At 41.1% G+C, this 12,291-nt stretch overlaps 2 protein-coding genes across 2 annotated transcripts; both read right to left on the bottom strand.

Annotated features, from left to right (window-relative positions):
* Nucleotides 1-1,538: 1,538 nt before the first annotated feature.
* LOC115405081 (G2/M phase-specific E3 ubiquitin-protein ligase-like) lies at nucleotides 1,539-5,239 on the bottom strand. The gene is made up of 6 exons (XM_030114530.1): nucleotides 5,212-5,239; nucleotides 4,771-5,024; nucleotides 4,114-4,242; nucleotides 3,632-3,772; nucleotides 2,275-2,389; nucleotides 1,539-1,932 (listed from the first exon to the last, which is right to left on the bottom strand). Exons 2-6 carry the CDS (start codon nucleotides 4,939-4,941, stop codon nucleotides 1,715-1,717), a joined length of 774 nt encoding a protein of 257 aa, XP_029970390.1. The 5' UTR covers nucleotides 4,942-5,024; nucleotides 5,212-5,239; the 3' UTR covers nucleotides 1,539-1,714.
* Nucleotides 4,997-8,306, bottom strand: LOC115405367 (uncharacterized). The gene is made up of 8 exons (XM_030114932.1): nucleotides 8,189-8,306; nucleotides 7,960-8,035; nucleotides 7,222-7,539; nucleotides 7,023-7,101; nucleotides 6,835-6,929; nucleotides 5,381-5,578; nucleotides 5,235-5,298; nucleotides 4,997-5,024 (listed from the first exon to the last, which is right to left on the bottom strand). The coding sequence occupies exons 1-8, from the start codon at nucleotides 8,246-8,248 to the stop codon at nucleotides 4,997-4,999; spliced, it is 918 nt and encodes a 305-aa protein (XP_029970792.1). The 5' UTR covers nucleotides 8,249-8,306.
* Nucleotides 8,307-12,291: the final 3,985 nt, after the last annotated feature.

Raw genomic sequence — 12,291 nt, 5'->3', positions numbered from 1 at the left:
GGATGGTATTTTAACCCTAACCCAAAATGTTGAAGTATACTTCAACATTAATACTTCTTCTACTCCTGATAACAACAGTGCTCAACATCATACCACCCCCATCAACAAATATATTTTGCAAAAAGCAAAGTCCATACATTTTATAAAAAAATTAGGCCACTCCCATTGCACTCTGTTATTTAACATCCAATGAACTGTAGCCAAAATAATACAGTGCTGTGTGTCTTCTTTAGGGTTCGTGGTGATCAGGGAGTGGAAAATGTGGACGTTGCACGCCTCATGTTTGCAGTTCGTGGCACAGGAAGGAGCAGCTTTATATCTGGAAAGAGTGTTCACAACCAACGGTTTGTTCAATGGAATAGATTGTGCTAAATAAAGCTGTCACCTCACTGATGGCATGTAGTGGCACTATGTTAACATACAAAAATACAGCTGCTAAAAGGAACACCATAGTTGCAGAGACTGTGGCAACATGCAGTCTGTAACAAAATTATTCTAAATACAGTTGGCTATCCACTTAAGCCCGATTGGGAGACATTGATAATCTGTACAATTGTTACTTGTCTTGTTCAGTATACAGTATACAAATTTAGTCCTATTTTCTATCAAATTAAAAAGGAAACACTTGTTGAGAAGCTCATGGAAGACATTTCTACACAACTAAAACAAATGAGACCTGGGCTTGAGATGTTACACAAAAGCACAAAATAGAGTAGCAATTCAAAGGCATCGTCTCAATCAGTTGGACATATTAACTTTTTTGGTGCAAAAAGCAATAACTTTTTTACTAAAGTTTTCTTTGTCTGTCTTCCAAATTAAATTTTTCCAGGATTGAGCGGTTGTGGAGAGATGTGTGGACAGCCGTGACACGCATCTATTATGATGTTCTCCACTACCTTGAAGAAGAGGGCTTTCTCAGCATCACAAATGACACACACCTCTTCTGCTGTCACTTCGTGTTCCTCCCACGCCTGCAGGATGACTTGGATACTTTTCGGAGAGGTTGGGACAATCATCCATTGAGAACAGAAAACAACATGACTCCTGACCAGCTGTGGGAGTTGGGAAGAACACATTTCCCAGTTTCAGACCCAGACGACACAGAGGTGCATGCAATGGATGTTCCTCACATCGAGTGGGAAAACAGCGGACTTGGGTTTGAGGACCACTCAGGCATCATTGTTCCAGACATGGCCTGCCCTCTGACTGATGAACAAATGACAGCTTTAAGGGATGCAGTTAACCCAAGAGCTGCATCCCAGTCCTTTGGCTGTGATATTTACATTGCTGCTGTTCAGTTTTCTGAGCAGTTTCTTGGCCAATGAAAAAAACAATCAGAGAACCAGTATGGCTCATTTTGAGTTGAAAGAGACCATTATACTTTGTACATTCACAACTCATGAATGAAGAAAAACTATTGTTACATTACAAAAATAAAAACAAGGCTGTTCATTCAACACTTGCATTGTTTTATTGTGAAAAAGGATTCTGAGCAGCACATTGAGAACATGTGGAATGTTTGCAGATAGCTCATAGGAAAGATTTGTGGGAAGTACTTCTTGAGGGTAATTCCCATTTCACATTTAAACAATTTTATAGAACATAAGCTCGACATGGGCAAATTTAGAACAAGTTAACAATTGATAACAGAAATAACATTACTTTTAAGAGATCAACTCTTTTCTAACAAAGACATGCACAGGCATAATTTCATTCATACAAGGCCAAAACCAGTATGGGAAGTGCAAACACAGGCCAGAAGGTCCTGTTTAAAAGATGCATAGTCTTTGTAATGCCCTGGAAGACGCAACGTCTCAAAGCAGGTGGAAGCTGTGGGATACCTGCCCTCAATCACTTGCACAGAGAGACTTCGTGGCAGAAGCTCCCATCCGGTCCAAAATTTGACCAGGTTGGTCAGTTCCATTTGTGTTGCTATGGATTGAATTGAAAAGGAAGTAAACATATTTGTGACATTATTAATCATCAGAATGAACATCCACCTATAGCATGACCAGCTTACACTCAACACAAGGTAAATGAAGTCACAGTGAGGCTGGTTGGACTCCTGCTACATTACTAGATTCTTTCTTGCTGTCCAAATTGGGTATATTTCTTTCAAAAAAAAAGTTCACACTGAACATTTAAATAGCTAAGTAGCTTTTAAAGAGCTAGTTATAAAATAATTATGACTGTCACATGTAGCTGTTGGACAGCTATATAGCTTTAACAGGTAACTAGTACCTGAAACTTGCCTCCAAAAGTCTATAAACCTACCATTTGAAATGAACTGTCGAAGATAGCCTGAAATGCGGCATTTGGTGTCGACTGAGCAATCATCATCATCGTCATCACTGTCCTGAGAAGGCCACGTGACCCGCTGAAGAAGGACCTGCATTGAAACAGTATTATCAGAAAAAACGGGTTATTTTTCTCTCTTAAAAGCTCATAACCTTTATCAAACTTGATTACCTAGAGGAAATAAAAGTCATAACAACGTTTTCATAGGTGAACTTGTGAAAGGATCATTAATAGTTCTCTGGGTGGTATGACTGATGTTGATTATGGGTTACCCATAAAGGAAAACAGAAATAAGAAGACTGCAAACAGCGCTGACCTTTAGGGGTGTTAATCATCAGCTTCATCCCAATATGATACAATTATGATATGTTTGGACAATGTTACAATGTTTGCTGATATAACAAAGTCTGTCACAATACAATTTCGATTGAATTAAACTCAAATCACAAGCTTGCAATCAATATGATGGGACACCATCTGCTCATCTCACACTGCTGTGAAGACTGCTTTATGTTTAGATGTAGTACTTCACTTTCTCCAGTAGATGGATTTAAAACATCACATAGTAAAGATTCTTTTTAAAAAAGAAAGTTCCAGCCCTGACATCATTATACCAGTGACAGTGGAGTCTGTCCATAAAACACTGACTCCAAATAAGGTTGTGTGTGTCCAAAGAAACAACTACATAGATAGATACACACACATAGATACAACCAAAATGTATTTGCACTTCTTCAATAAAGTGACAGAAAAAGATCAGCGGTGGTTTATTTCCAAGAGGTGAGTATATGTTGTCATCCCTCATCCTTTTTTTTGTTTTTTGGTTACTTGTGGTAAGACATGATGTTGATGTAATGGGGCTGTTAATTTATGAATCAGTGTTAATAAATGTATTTATTACACCCCCACTGACCAAGTATGAACCGTAATATTTACCAAGAAACTATTGTGGCGGCGGCAAGGGGTCATGGGAGTTTGCGGGTTTGGGTCTCCCAGTTACGGGTGTTTTTGTGGCATTTTATGTCGGTTGCCATCATTGTGTTGTTGTTCTGGTACGTTCTGAGGAGCATCTGTTTTGTTCCTGCATGTTCAAGTATGATTGTGTCACTGTGTAGCTATTCGGGCTGCGCCCCAGAACCTTTATGTGGGAGACTTGTTTCTGCCTGGAACTCTGGTGGTGGTGCGTTTTTGGTGCACCTGTATTATTCTCCGACAGTTTTTGCTCATTCATTCTGGTGTTCAATAAAAAGCCACTTCGGTACAGTTCTGAGTCTCATTCTGGTATGCGCCCGACGCTACACTATGTTAAAAGATCAGAGTAATTGAAACTAACCTCAGGGCTGAAATTTCCTGCTCCCTCTTTTGGAAAAAGCAAGTCCACCGTGTCAGGTCTTTCAGTCATCAGAGTCCACATTGGGGTTTCTTTAAGACCTCGTCTCAGTTGCTTGATTTGCCTCATGACACGTCCTATCACCTGTTAACATTAATAAGACAGAGGTTAAAACACACAGCAATCCTCTAATAAACAAGGTTGAAAAGTAACATAAAATATATATATATAGTAATTTCATTTGTATACTACATATTGTTTCAAATAATTGTTGAATGATTAAAAAAAATGTTCATGATAACCGACATCTTCTATGTTTATAGGTAAATAACATTTTTAGCTTGTTTTTTACCTTTGTAATATATAATCAAAGTAAGTGCTTCAACTGAATTTTGTCTGACAATTAAAACAAAATCTTAGAAATGCATGTTTATAGCCAAAACACAAAGAACAAAAAAAAAAAATCATTTGTGACTTTCACTCACAGCATGGATTAACAGCTTCTCAAAAAGCCATCTCCTGTTGTTCTCGGTTAGGGGAGGGAGGTCCCAGGCAAGGACCAACTCCTGGACACGCTGTTTATCCTTCTCTGACAGAGAGGAGTTCCCTTCAAGCTTGAAGACAGAGGGATGATTATTAGGAGATTGAAAGAAATGTGTAATGCCAGACACTACAGATGGGGTACAAATCTGGAAGCAACAGACAAATCTGACTACAACAAGGTGGGTGGATTTCATCAATAGGGGTTACTGAAGAGTTTGATGGAAACGACACCAGATCTGACCAAACTGAACAGCATTGCAGCTGTTCCATCAGCACATAGTGGCCCAACACCTTATGAACATACTGCTGGGTTTTCCTTTAATTTGTCCTGTCTGTATGTGTACTTGCAAAAAGTAATATATGACATCGTGGACACCAATAAGCACCACTATGTACTTTATTCAATGATTAATGGCATTTCAGCTGCTCTAAAAATCAGGATTTCTGTATCCTATGTACAGTATTGCAAAAATAATTATCTTTCAATGTCTTTGCTTCAGTCAGTCATATATTACACCATCACTCAATAACTATAATGGATACAAAATAAAAGTACAAAAATTCCTGTTGGAAGAAAAATGTTTTGAAAACACACATACAAGTTTGATAGTTTCTCTTATGTCCAAGTCTGGACAGTCTTCTGGTGTAACAGTTGCAGTCTCAGGACTCCCACCAAGCAGGACATGAACAACAGCAGGGCTGAGTCCAGACAGACACGGTCCTCCATGAAGAAAGGAGTGGCCTACCATTCTCCCAGCCAGCATGAACATCTCACTTTCCACAAGAAAGCGAGAGGCTGAGGGGACTAAATGGCCAGGCTCTCCTTCAAAGAGCCGTGTAATGTTTGAGTTTGCTGTTGAAGACATTGAAAACACGGCATTAATATATACAATAAAAAATAATAGGTCTTTTTCCACAGTTCAAAGGCATGCAGGTTAGTATTGACAGGATACCATACTTGCCATCAATACAGATGTCACATCATTTAGGACAATTCTTCCAACTTTCATGGTAAAGCGAAACAAAATATAATAACATACCAAAATTGATGCAAAACCCAGACTTCAGTTTTTCCATGCATGTTGAGAAAAAGAAGCGAGTTACGCCCTGTCCAATAGCAGTATCTCCTGTAACACAATTTAACATCTGTCAAGATCAAGACAAAAGAAACAGATTAAATGTTTTTGGACAACTTGCAGTTGGAGCTACCTTCAAGAATGCAATTCAGCGGCCGTGCCCATTCCACATTAGGTCGCTTGTAGAAGGAGATTAGGGCCATGTCCTGTTCGCCAAGGCTTTTTCTGATGTCCATGCTGAGGAGTAAGGGGCTCTCTGTCTCATGAATGCGGAGAAAACGACTGGCACACTGAGATATGGCTGTGGAGGGGTCGCTGATAGATAACCACCCTGGGTGAGTGCAGCACAACAAAAATCACATGCAGATTCTAATCAAAACTTCAAGTCTTCAAGCCTCATTCAAGCATGAACAAAACAACTCAATAATCCATAGCAAACTGTTGACAAAGTACGAAACACATCGCCATTACTTTAGTGAAAATAACAGTATTTCTGGTCAAAGCCATAATATTTCAGCAATGTAATGTATTGGCCCGAATATAAGACGACTCTGATTATAAGACAACCCGTTCTTAAAATATGATTTTTTTTTTATTGTGAAAATAAAAATATGTTGAAGACAATAAGGTTACTCATAAAACTACTTTTTATTGTACAATTATTTAAACTCTAAAACTCACAACAGAGATAACATTTCATGTGATTAAGATAAAAATATTACTGAAGTATTAAATAAAAAATATATTCTCTTTCTCAAAATAAGCAACAATATGCAACAATTAAGAACCTCAAAGGTTCAATAACTGCATTCATGATGTAAATAACTTTATAACCATCAAATTCTAGTTCTATTCAGCTTCATGAACGTTAACAATTCAGCCTCCTGAATGTTGGATTCAGTTCTGCATGTAGAGAACAGTTCTTCAGAAAGAAAGCAGGAGATTTCAGCTGCTCTGAGCTTTTATTACTTTCTCCTTAAGGCTGTAAAACTGAAACCAGATATACATATAAGTGAACAAACACACAAGATGTATCACAACATGCATCACTGTCTAAAAACAAAACAAGTCCGTATTTAAAATCAAAGCCGCTAGCTCAATGCTAACTATTGATGGAAACGCCATCGACATGCTAACGGAATTAGCATCTGCGTTGAAACTTCAAAACAAACTGACAAACTCACAAGTATCAGTTTCACCTCCATCCTGAACATCAGCTAAGTACATTTGAGCACTTACAGATATTTTCGATGCGCTGTTTGAAATGAACCTTAGAAAAACAAACACCAGCCACACTTGCTCAGTCTTCTTCTCACGCTGCTGTAGGTTTACACTCTGTCCAGCTCACTACCTCCCCCTAACGGGGGGCGGAGCTACTGCATGCAAGCAGAGGCAGTACAGGTCACCGGTACTTTGGCTCCATCTAGTCCTCGATTATAGTACGACCCCATTTTTGAGAATACCATTTCTGGAAAAATATATCGTCTCATATTTGGGCCAATACAGTAATTATTTGCATCAACATTGGCTAAAGATTAATAAATTCTTCTTTTGTTTTGAATAAATAGTTCCTTTTCATTAATGTACCTTCTGTAACAGTAGCGTGAGCTCCGGATGGCCCAGGCATTGCTGCTTGGTCTTCTTCAATTGCACTGCTTTCTTGGGTCACCTCTTCTCCTGCCCTACTCCCACAAAAATATTCATGTTTAACAGATGTTGTATTTGTGAATTGCTGGTAAGAGTAAAAATACTGACAAGAGAAAGTAAATGAACACCTTTCCACACATGAAGCAGCGTGCACCTCAATGAAGTCAGTAGGGAAGATCTCAGTGCAGACAGGACATTCCTGCATATCTGTTGAAAAATGTTGCAAAGTTACAAGCAAAAATAGTACTAATTTAAAGAAAAAACAGATTATGTTGTCTATAATACTGCACAATATGTTCACAAATTTTTTAAAGGAAAAATGCTTACATTTTCTATCTTCAGACTCATTGTTGTCCACAGTACTGGTAGTTGGATTGTCATCACTGTCAACATATTTTACATCACAAGACTTGATGTGTTCTGTCAGGAGTGGAAGAGGAACTGCAGCTCCACACTTCTGACATGTTGCTTTTGGCATACTGTTGAATGCTTCATCAGTAAGCGGTAGGGGATCTGTGCTGAGTTCTTCTTGAATTGGGGCTATGAACAGAGTTTTACCCCCACGACTTACAGACTTCAACATCATGCCTGTATAGCCAGAGACATCAGGAGCCACAAGAGATAGTTTCCGGCTTCCCCATCCACCTATAGGAAGGGAGCAGGAGAATTAGACTTTTCAAGACTTTGCTAATGTAGATTACATTGAGAAGTTAAGTCAAAGAAACTATATTTTATGTCTAACAACAGACCAGACTGAAGAAATCATACAAAACAAAACGAGTCAATGTTGTTTTTTACTTCACTTATACAAATTAAAAACATGACAAACATTTTTTTTGCAGTTTCAGATGCAGGCATGATCCTGTAAGCATTCAAAAAGTTTCTTAAAATGAACTGGCTTATTAATAAATGTTCATAGATGAGTTTGAAGAGTTCTTCTGAAGATTTATTTAGGTACCATCTGTCTGATTATTGTAAGTACAACGAGAGTGCTGTTCATTGCAATAGTGTAAAGCTGTGTCTGTACTTTTAATGACCAAGCAATTGCCGACCTGTGTCCCATACCTGCAGATTTGTAGAGCAGCCATCCTCCTGCAACGGCCCCCAATTTTGGGAAAAGAATTTTGAAGGCATCACATAACTGGAAGCAAAAAATGAATGCAAGTGTAAACCTCTCCAAAATAGAGCGAAAACTAATCATTTAAGTCAGGAATGGGATTCTGTACGCTGTATGACAAACTAACACACCTTTAAGATATAGCTAGGCTAAAAAATATATATTTCTTGTTATTACCTCTTCATGTGTTGTGCCTTCATCAAGATGAGCCGTCCTACGGCCCAAACCTGCACGCATATGGACTATTTGCTCCTGTTCTGTTGGACTTTTATCTTGTTGCTTTGGCAACAAATAGAAAGCCACATCTAGTGGCTTGAGCCTCTTGGCAGGAACAAGATTTGCTGCAGGAAAGCGCCTCTTCCCTCTGCCCTTTGTAAACAAACCTGGAAATGACCTAAAGAAAATAAGACCAATAAACCATGAATTATCACATCATCTGTCAACGTTTCTGGATTTGCAGGAGAACGTATTATAGAATGTGCCTTTCAACATGACGGATGAAAATAGAAAAATATGGCACTGTTAGGCCTTATGTTTAAAATCACAAAACATCAGATACTTTTTTCTGGGGTTTACTAACTTAGATTTGAATGTCTACAATGTAATCAAGATGCAGAAACACAGCATGTAACACAATGCCATCATTACTTTCTGCAAAATTATGAAGCAAAGTAAGAATTTTACCTTTATAGGTCAGCAGCATATCAAAATGTGAATATACACATTTAAAAAAGTAAATTCTTCAGTCTTTACCTGGTCATTTCCATTGGAAGTGATGGCCGCTCTGGCTTTCTTTGTTCTCTACAAGTAGCCAAAAATATTTATTCATCATCAATATATCTGCAACAGACAAGTAAAATAATCCATATGTAAATGAAATGAAATAAACCTTGCATCTTCATTAGTTGTGGCACCACTAGCTGCACCAAGCTGTCTGTCAGGTGAACTGATGAGCTCCAATAACCTCCTGGCAGACTGCACAATATTGTCAGTTAGGCGATCCTGTAATAACAAATACAGCACACAAACAAAAATTTGGATATTACAAAGCAGCAGCAGCAGCAGCACAGAGATAAGGGTTTGCACAACCAAATGTTACAAAACTTAAACTTCATGCAACTTTTGAAATTGCTTCAATTTTTTTGCTGTCTAGCTGAACAAGCTATTTAAATCTGATTTGGGTCAAGTGAAGCAGTTTGTAACTAACCAGCTGTTGAATATACTGTCAGTCAACTATTTGTTGTCAAATACTCAACTAAATAATGAGTGCATTACAAATGCTAATACAGTTAGCTAATTGCTAACACTTAATATCTCAACATTTGTTTCAAAGTTGTGCCAGTTTACGCCGTCATTTAATTATTTGCTTTAATGTTTGGGTAAGATGGTGGAGAAAGTAACTTAATGGTCGGCTTTGAAGCTGTCAGTCACTTATATTTTTCCAGTCACATCATGAACGAAGCATATCCCGGAGTTGGCTAATTGCTGACACAGGAGGTCTCGGAGAAAAAAAAAGTTTGGTGTTGCTTCTGTTCAATAACTTCTGTGAATTTGAAGAGTGTCCAGTAATATCTACTAATTACTATATACTAATCTACTGATTAATTTTATACAAAACGCAAGTAATGAGTAATACACTCACCGACGCGCCATTATTTCCACCTGCGGCTGCCATTGTTGGCGGGCTGAACGTCCACAGCACACACGTCTTCCTGTTGCTGCAGAGCGGGACCTGATTGGCTGGATGCTGAATGATTGAACTCGGGGATCGATTGCTTCTCTTCGGTTACCCGGATGTTGACTGCGAATTTCTGACACTGAATTTTGGACACTGAATTTGACACTTCGAATTTTTTACACTGAATTTTTTGAGACATTGAATTTTTTTTAAATGAATTTTTTTAGACATTGAATTTTTTGCAATGAATTTTTTAGATATTGAATTTTTTTGCAATGAATTTTTTTACACAGTCAAAAAAAATCAGTGCTGGAAATTCAAACGCTTTTAAAATTCAAAGTCAGATTTCGATGCAAAAATAATTCAGGTCTAAAATTCAAATTCAAATCAGATGGCACAGATTTACTTCCATAGAGGACGTATCGCCCCTTTGGACAGCAAGGTTGAGATTTCGTCGGCCAGAATGGCAGAGAGAGAGCCGTCGCCCACCTTCGTTAGCAAAACGCCCCGAAAGCGCGGAGCACGAAGTCTGAACTGTAGGCGGTAGCCGCTCCCTAGAGTAGAAAGCACCCATGGGCATGAGGTGCACTGGCGCCAGGCGTGAAGATGGGTGCTGGAGAACCCTGATGCCAGTGTGGGAAAGGGGTCAGGAACGCTGACCGGGTACAGACGGACCCCGACCAGCACGGTCCCTGGAGCGGCCACGCACCTGCCGTCGGTCAGGTTGGCGAAAAACAGGTCGGCCACCCCGAGAATCCTGAGATGAGCCCTGACCTTGCGAGAAGGATCTCTGAAAGCCCACACGTCTCTCCGGGGCAAGCCGAGAGCCAGACCTGGACAGCTGCTGGTGACGCATAGACTGGGTCCGCTGTCTCACTTTCTGGGCTTCATCCAATGCAGCCTCAGCAGCAGGGCCAAACACCTGACCAGGCGAAACACTTGACCCCATAACAGCTGCACGCTCAGCATCTGACAGATTGGTCTGACTCAGCCAGATGTGCCATCGAGCGAGGGTCATCTGGGCCATGGAGGTACCAAGGGCCCTGGCCTGTGCACTCACTCCCTGAATAACTGTATCCACGACAGTGGACAGCTCAGGGAGCAGTTCAGATTAGCTCTTTGAATCCAGATCCCGGATGAGGCCCTCCAAATACACAAGCAAAAGAGCATTAGTATTTGCCAGCCTCGCAGCCACAGCAGTGGATTGGTAAGCCTTAGCCACCAAGCCATCAGTAACACTGCACTTCTTATTAGGGTGGCGAACAGCCCTGCCACCAGGAGACGCCCCAGCGAGGTGTGCAAACGACGAACCCACATGTAGGGCTCCATCCAAGCCATGCTCAGCAGCACCATGGAGCGCACCAAGTGCAGAGCACGGGGTCAAAGCATCCTGTGGCCGTGCCCACGACTCCTGGAGACGGGACACAAAATCCGAATAAACAGGCAAAAGGGCATGACCCTGGCGACCAGGGCCTCTATCCAAAGCCGAAGCCCTGGGTGGAGAGGGCGGAGCAGGGAGACCCGCAGCACCAGCAGCACTTGTCAGCAGGGCTTTCACAGAGAAATCCCCAGTCACTGACGAATGCCCGTCACCAGGAAAGTCGTCCAGTAAAACACCCTGTTCGTCGTCGCCATAATCGTTCATCAGGGCTGAGGAGCCACAGCCTGAGCTGTTGGTTTTACCCATCCTGCCGGAAGCAGCCAGAGACATCGCATCAGGATGAGGGCTGGCCTGAAAGGGGGCCTGGGCATCCAGAAACCACTGTTGTGCAGCAGCCATGGTGTCCATGGTCTTACGCATAGCATCCAACTGAGCTTGGAGAGAGTCCACCCTGGGGTCACAGACCTGGTCCACCTTCCGCTTACCCCTCATGCACATTGGATGCAGTCCGGCTATGGAACGGCTCCGGCCCGGTACACTGGAGCACTGTGATTCTCACCGCCTGCGGTGTCTCCGCATTCAAGCCGGAGGAGGTTGCCAGATCTGTCGTTATCCACCGTAGACAATTTGAAACCCGTTTTACTCAATAGAAAGCAGCCCAAACCGCCGTCTCGGATGAAAATGCACGTGAAAACCGTATTTGTATGATAAAAAACACGTCAAAAACACATAATCATTTCATCAACCTGTCCAACGTGTTCAAAAAAGATGCTTGATTTGGAACAAACCCGTCAAATCTGGCAACATGGAGCTGCTCCGGTCATAGAGCTGTTTTGTTTTGAGCCATTTTGGAGTCATTTGGCTCCTCAGCAGTGACGAAATGCAAAACCGTTCATTTTTCTAATGCGTATAATGACTACATGACGTTGTTTGTTCTGTATTCTACCAGAAGTAAAAAAATAGAATATTAAGGCAAAAACACGACACAGATTTTATTTTGAAGTGACTTATTTTGGAACACTTATCGCGTTTCCTTCCAGGCACCCGACTTGCTTCCATCTGAATTGATGCGGTAGGGCTCCGGCATGCGGAAAAATAGGATCTTTGCGGAAAGAGACCGGAGCTCCGCAGAGGCTCCGGAGCCGGACCGCGGCCGGACCGCGGCCGGACCGCGGCCGGACCGCGGCCGGTGTGCATCACAGCATTGATTTTAATGACTAC

This window comes from Salarias fasciatus, chromosome 18 (genome assembly GCF_902148845.1).
Source record: "Salarias fasciatus chromosome 18, fSalaFa1.1, whole genome shotgun sequence".
Classification (NCBI taxonomy): Eukaryota; Metazoa; Chordata; class Actinopteri; order Blenniiformes; family Blenniidae; genus Salarias; species Salarias fasciatus.
Note: the sequence above shows the minus strand (reverse complement) of the source record. Positions and strands in the feature narration are given on the sequence as shown.

Excerpts from the sequence above, each read along its gene's own strand:
- LOC115405367 (XM_030114932.1), bottom strand. The coding sequence starts at position 8,248 with ATGCGTGCAGGTTTGGGCCGTAGGACGGCTCATCTTGATGAAGGCACA. Across the intron at positions 7,540-7,959 it reads GCTGCTCTACAAATCTGCAG|GTGGATGGGGAAGCCGGAAA; the intron begins GTATGGGACACA and ends CCCTTCCTATAG. Across the intron at positions 5,299-5,380 it reads GCTGAATTGCATTCTTGAAG|GAGATACTGCTATTGGACAG; the intron begins GTAGCTCCAACT and ends ATTGTGTTACAG.
- LOC115405081 (XM_030114530.1), bottom strand. The coding sequence starts at position 4,941 with ATGTTCATGCTGGCTGGGAGAATGGTAGGCCACTCCTTTCTTCATGGA. Across the intron at positions 4,243-4,770 it reads TAAGAGAAACTATCAAACTT|CTTGAAGGGAACTCCTCTCT; the intron begins GTATGTGTGTTT and ends TCTGTCTTCAAG. Across the intron at positions 2,390-3,631 it reads CAGGAAATTTCAGCCCTGAG|GTCCTTCTTCAGCGGGTCAC; the intron begins GTTAGTTTCAAT and ends GTTTCAATGCAG.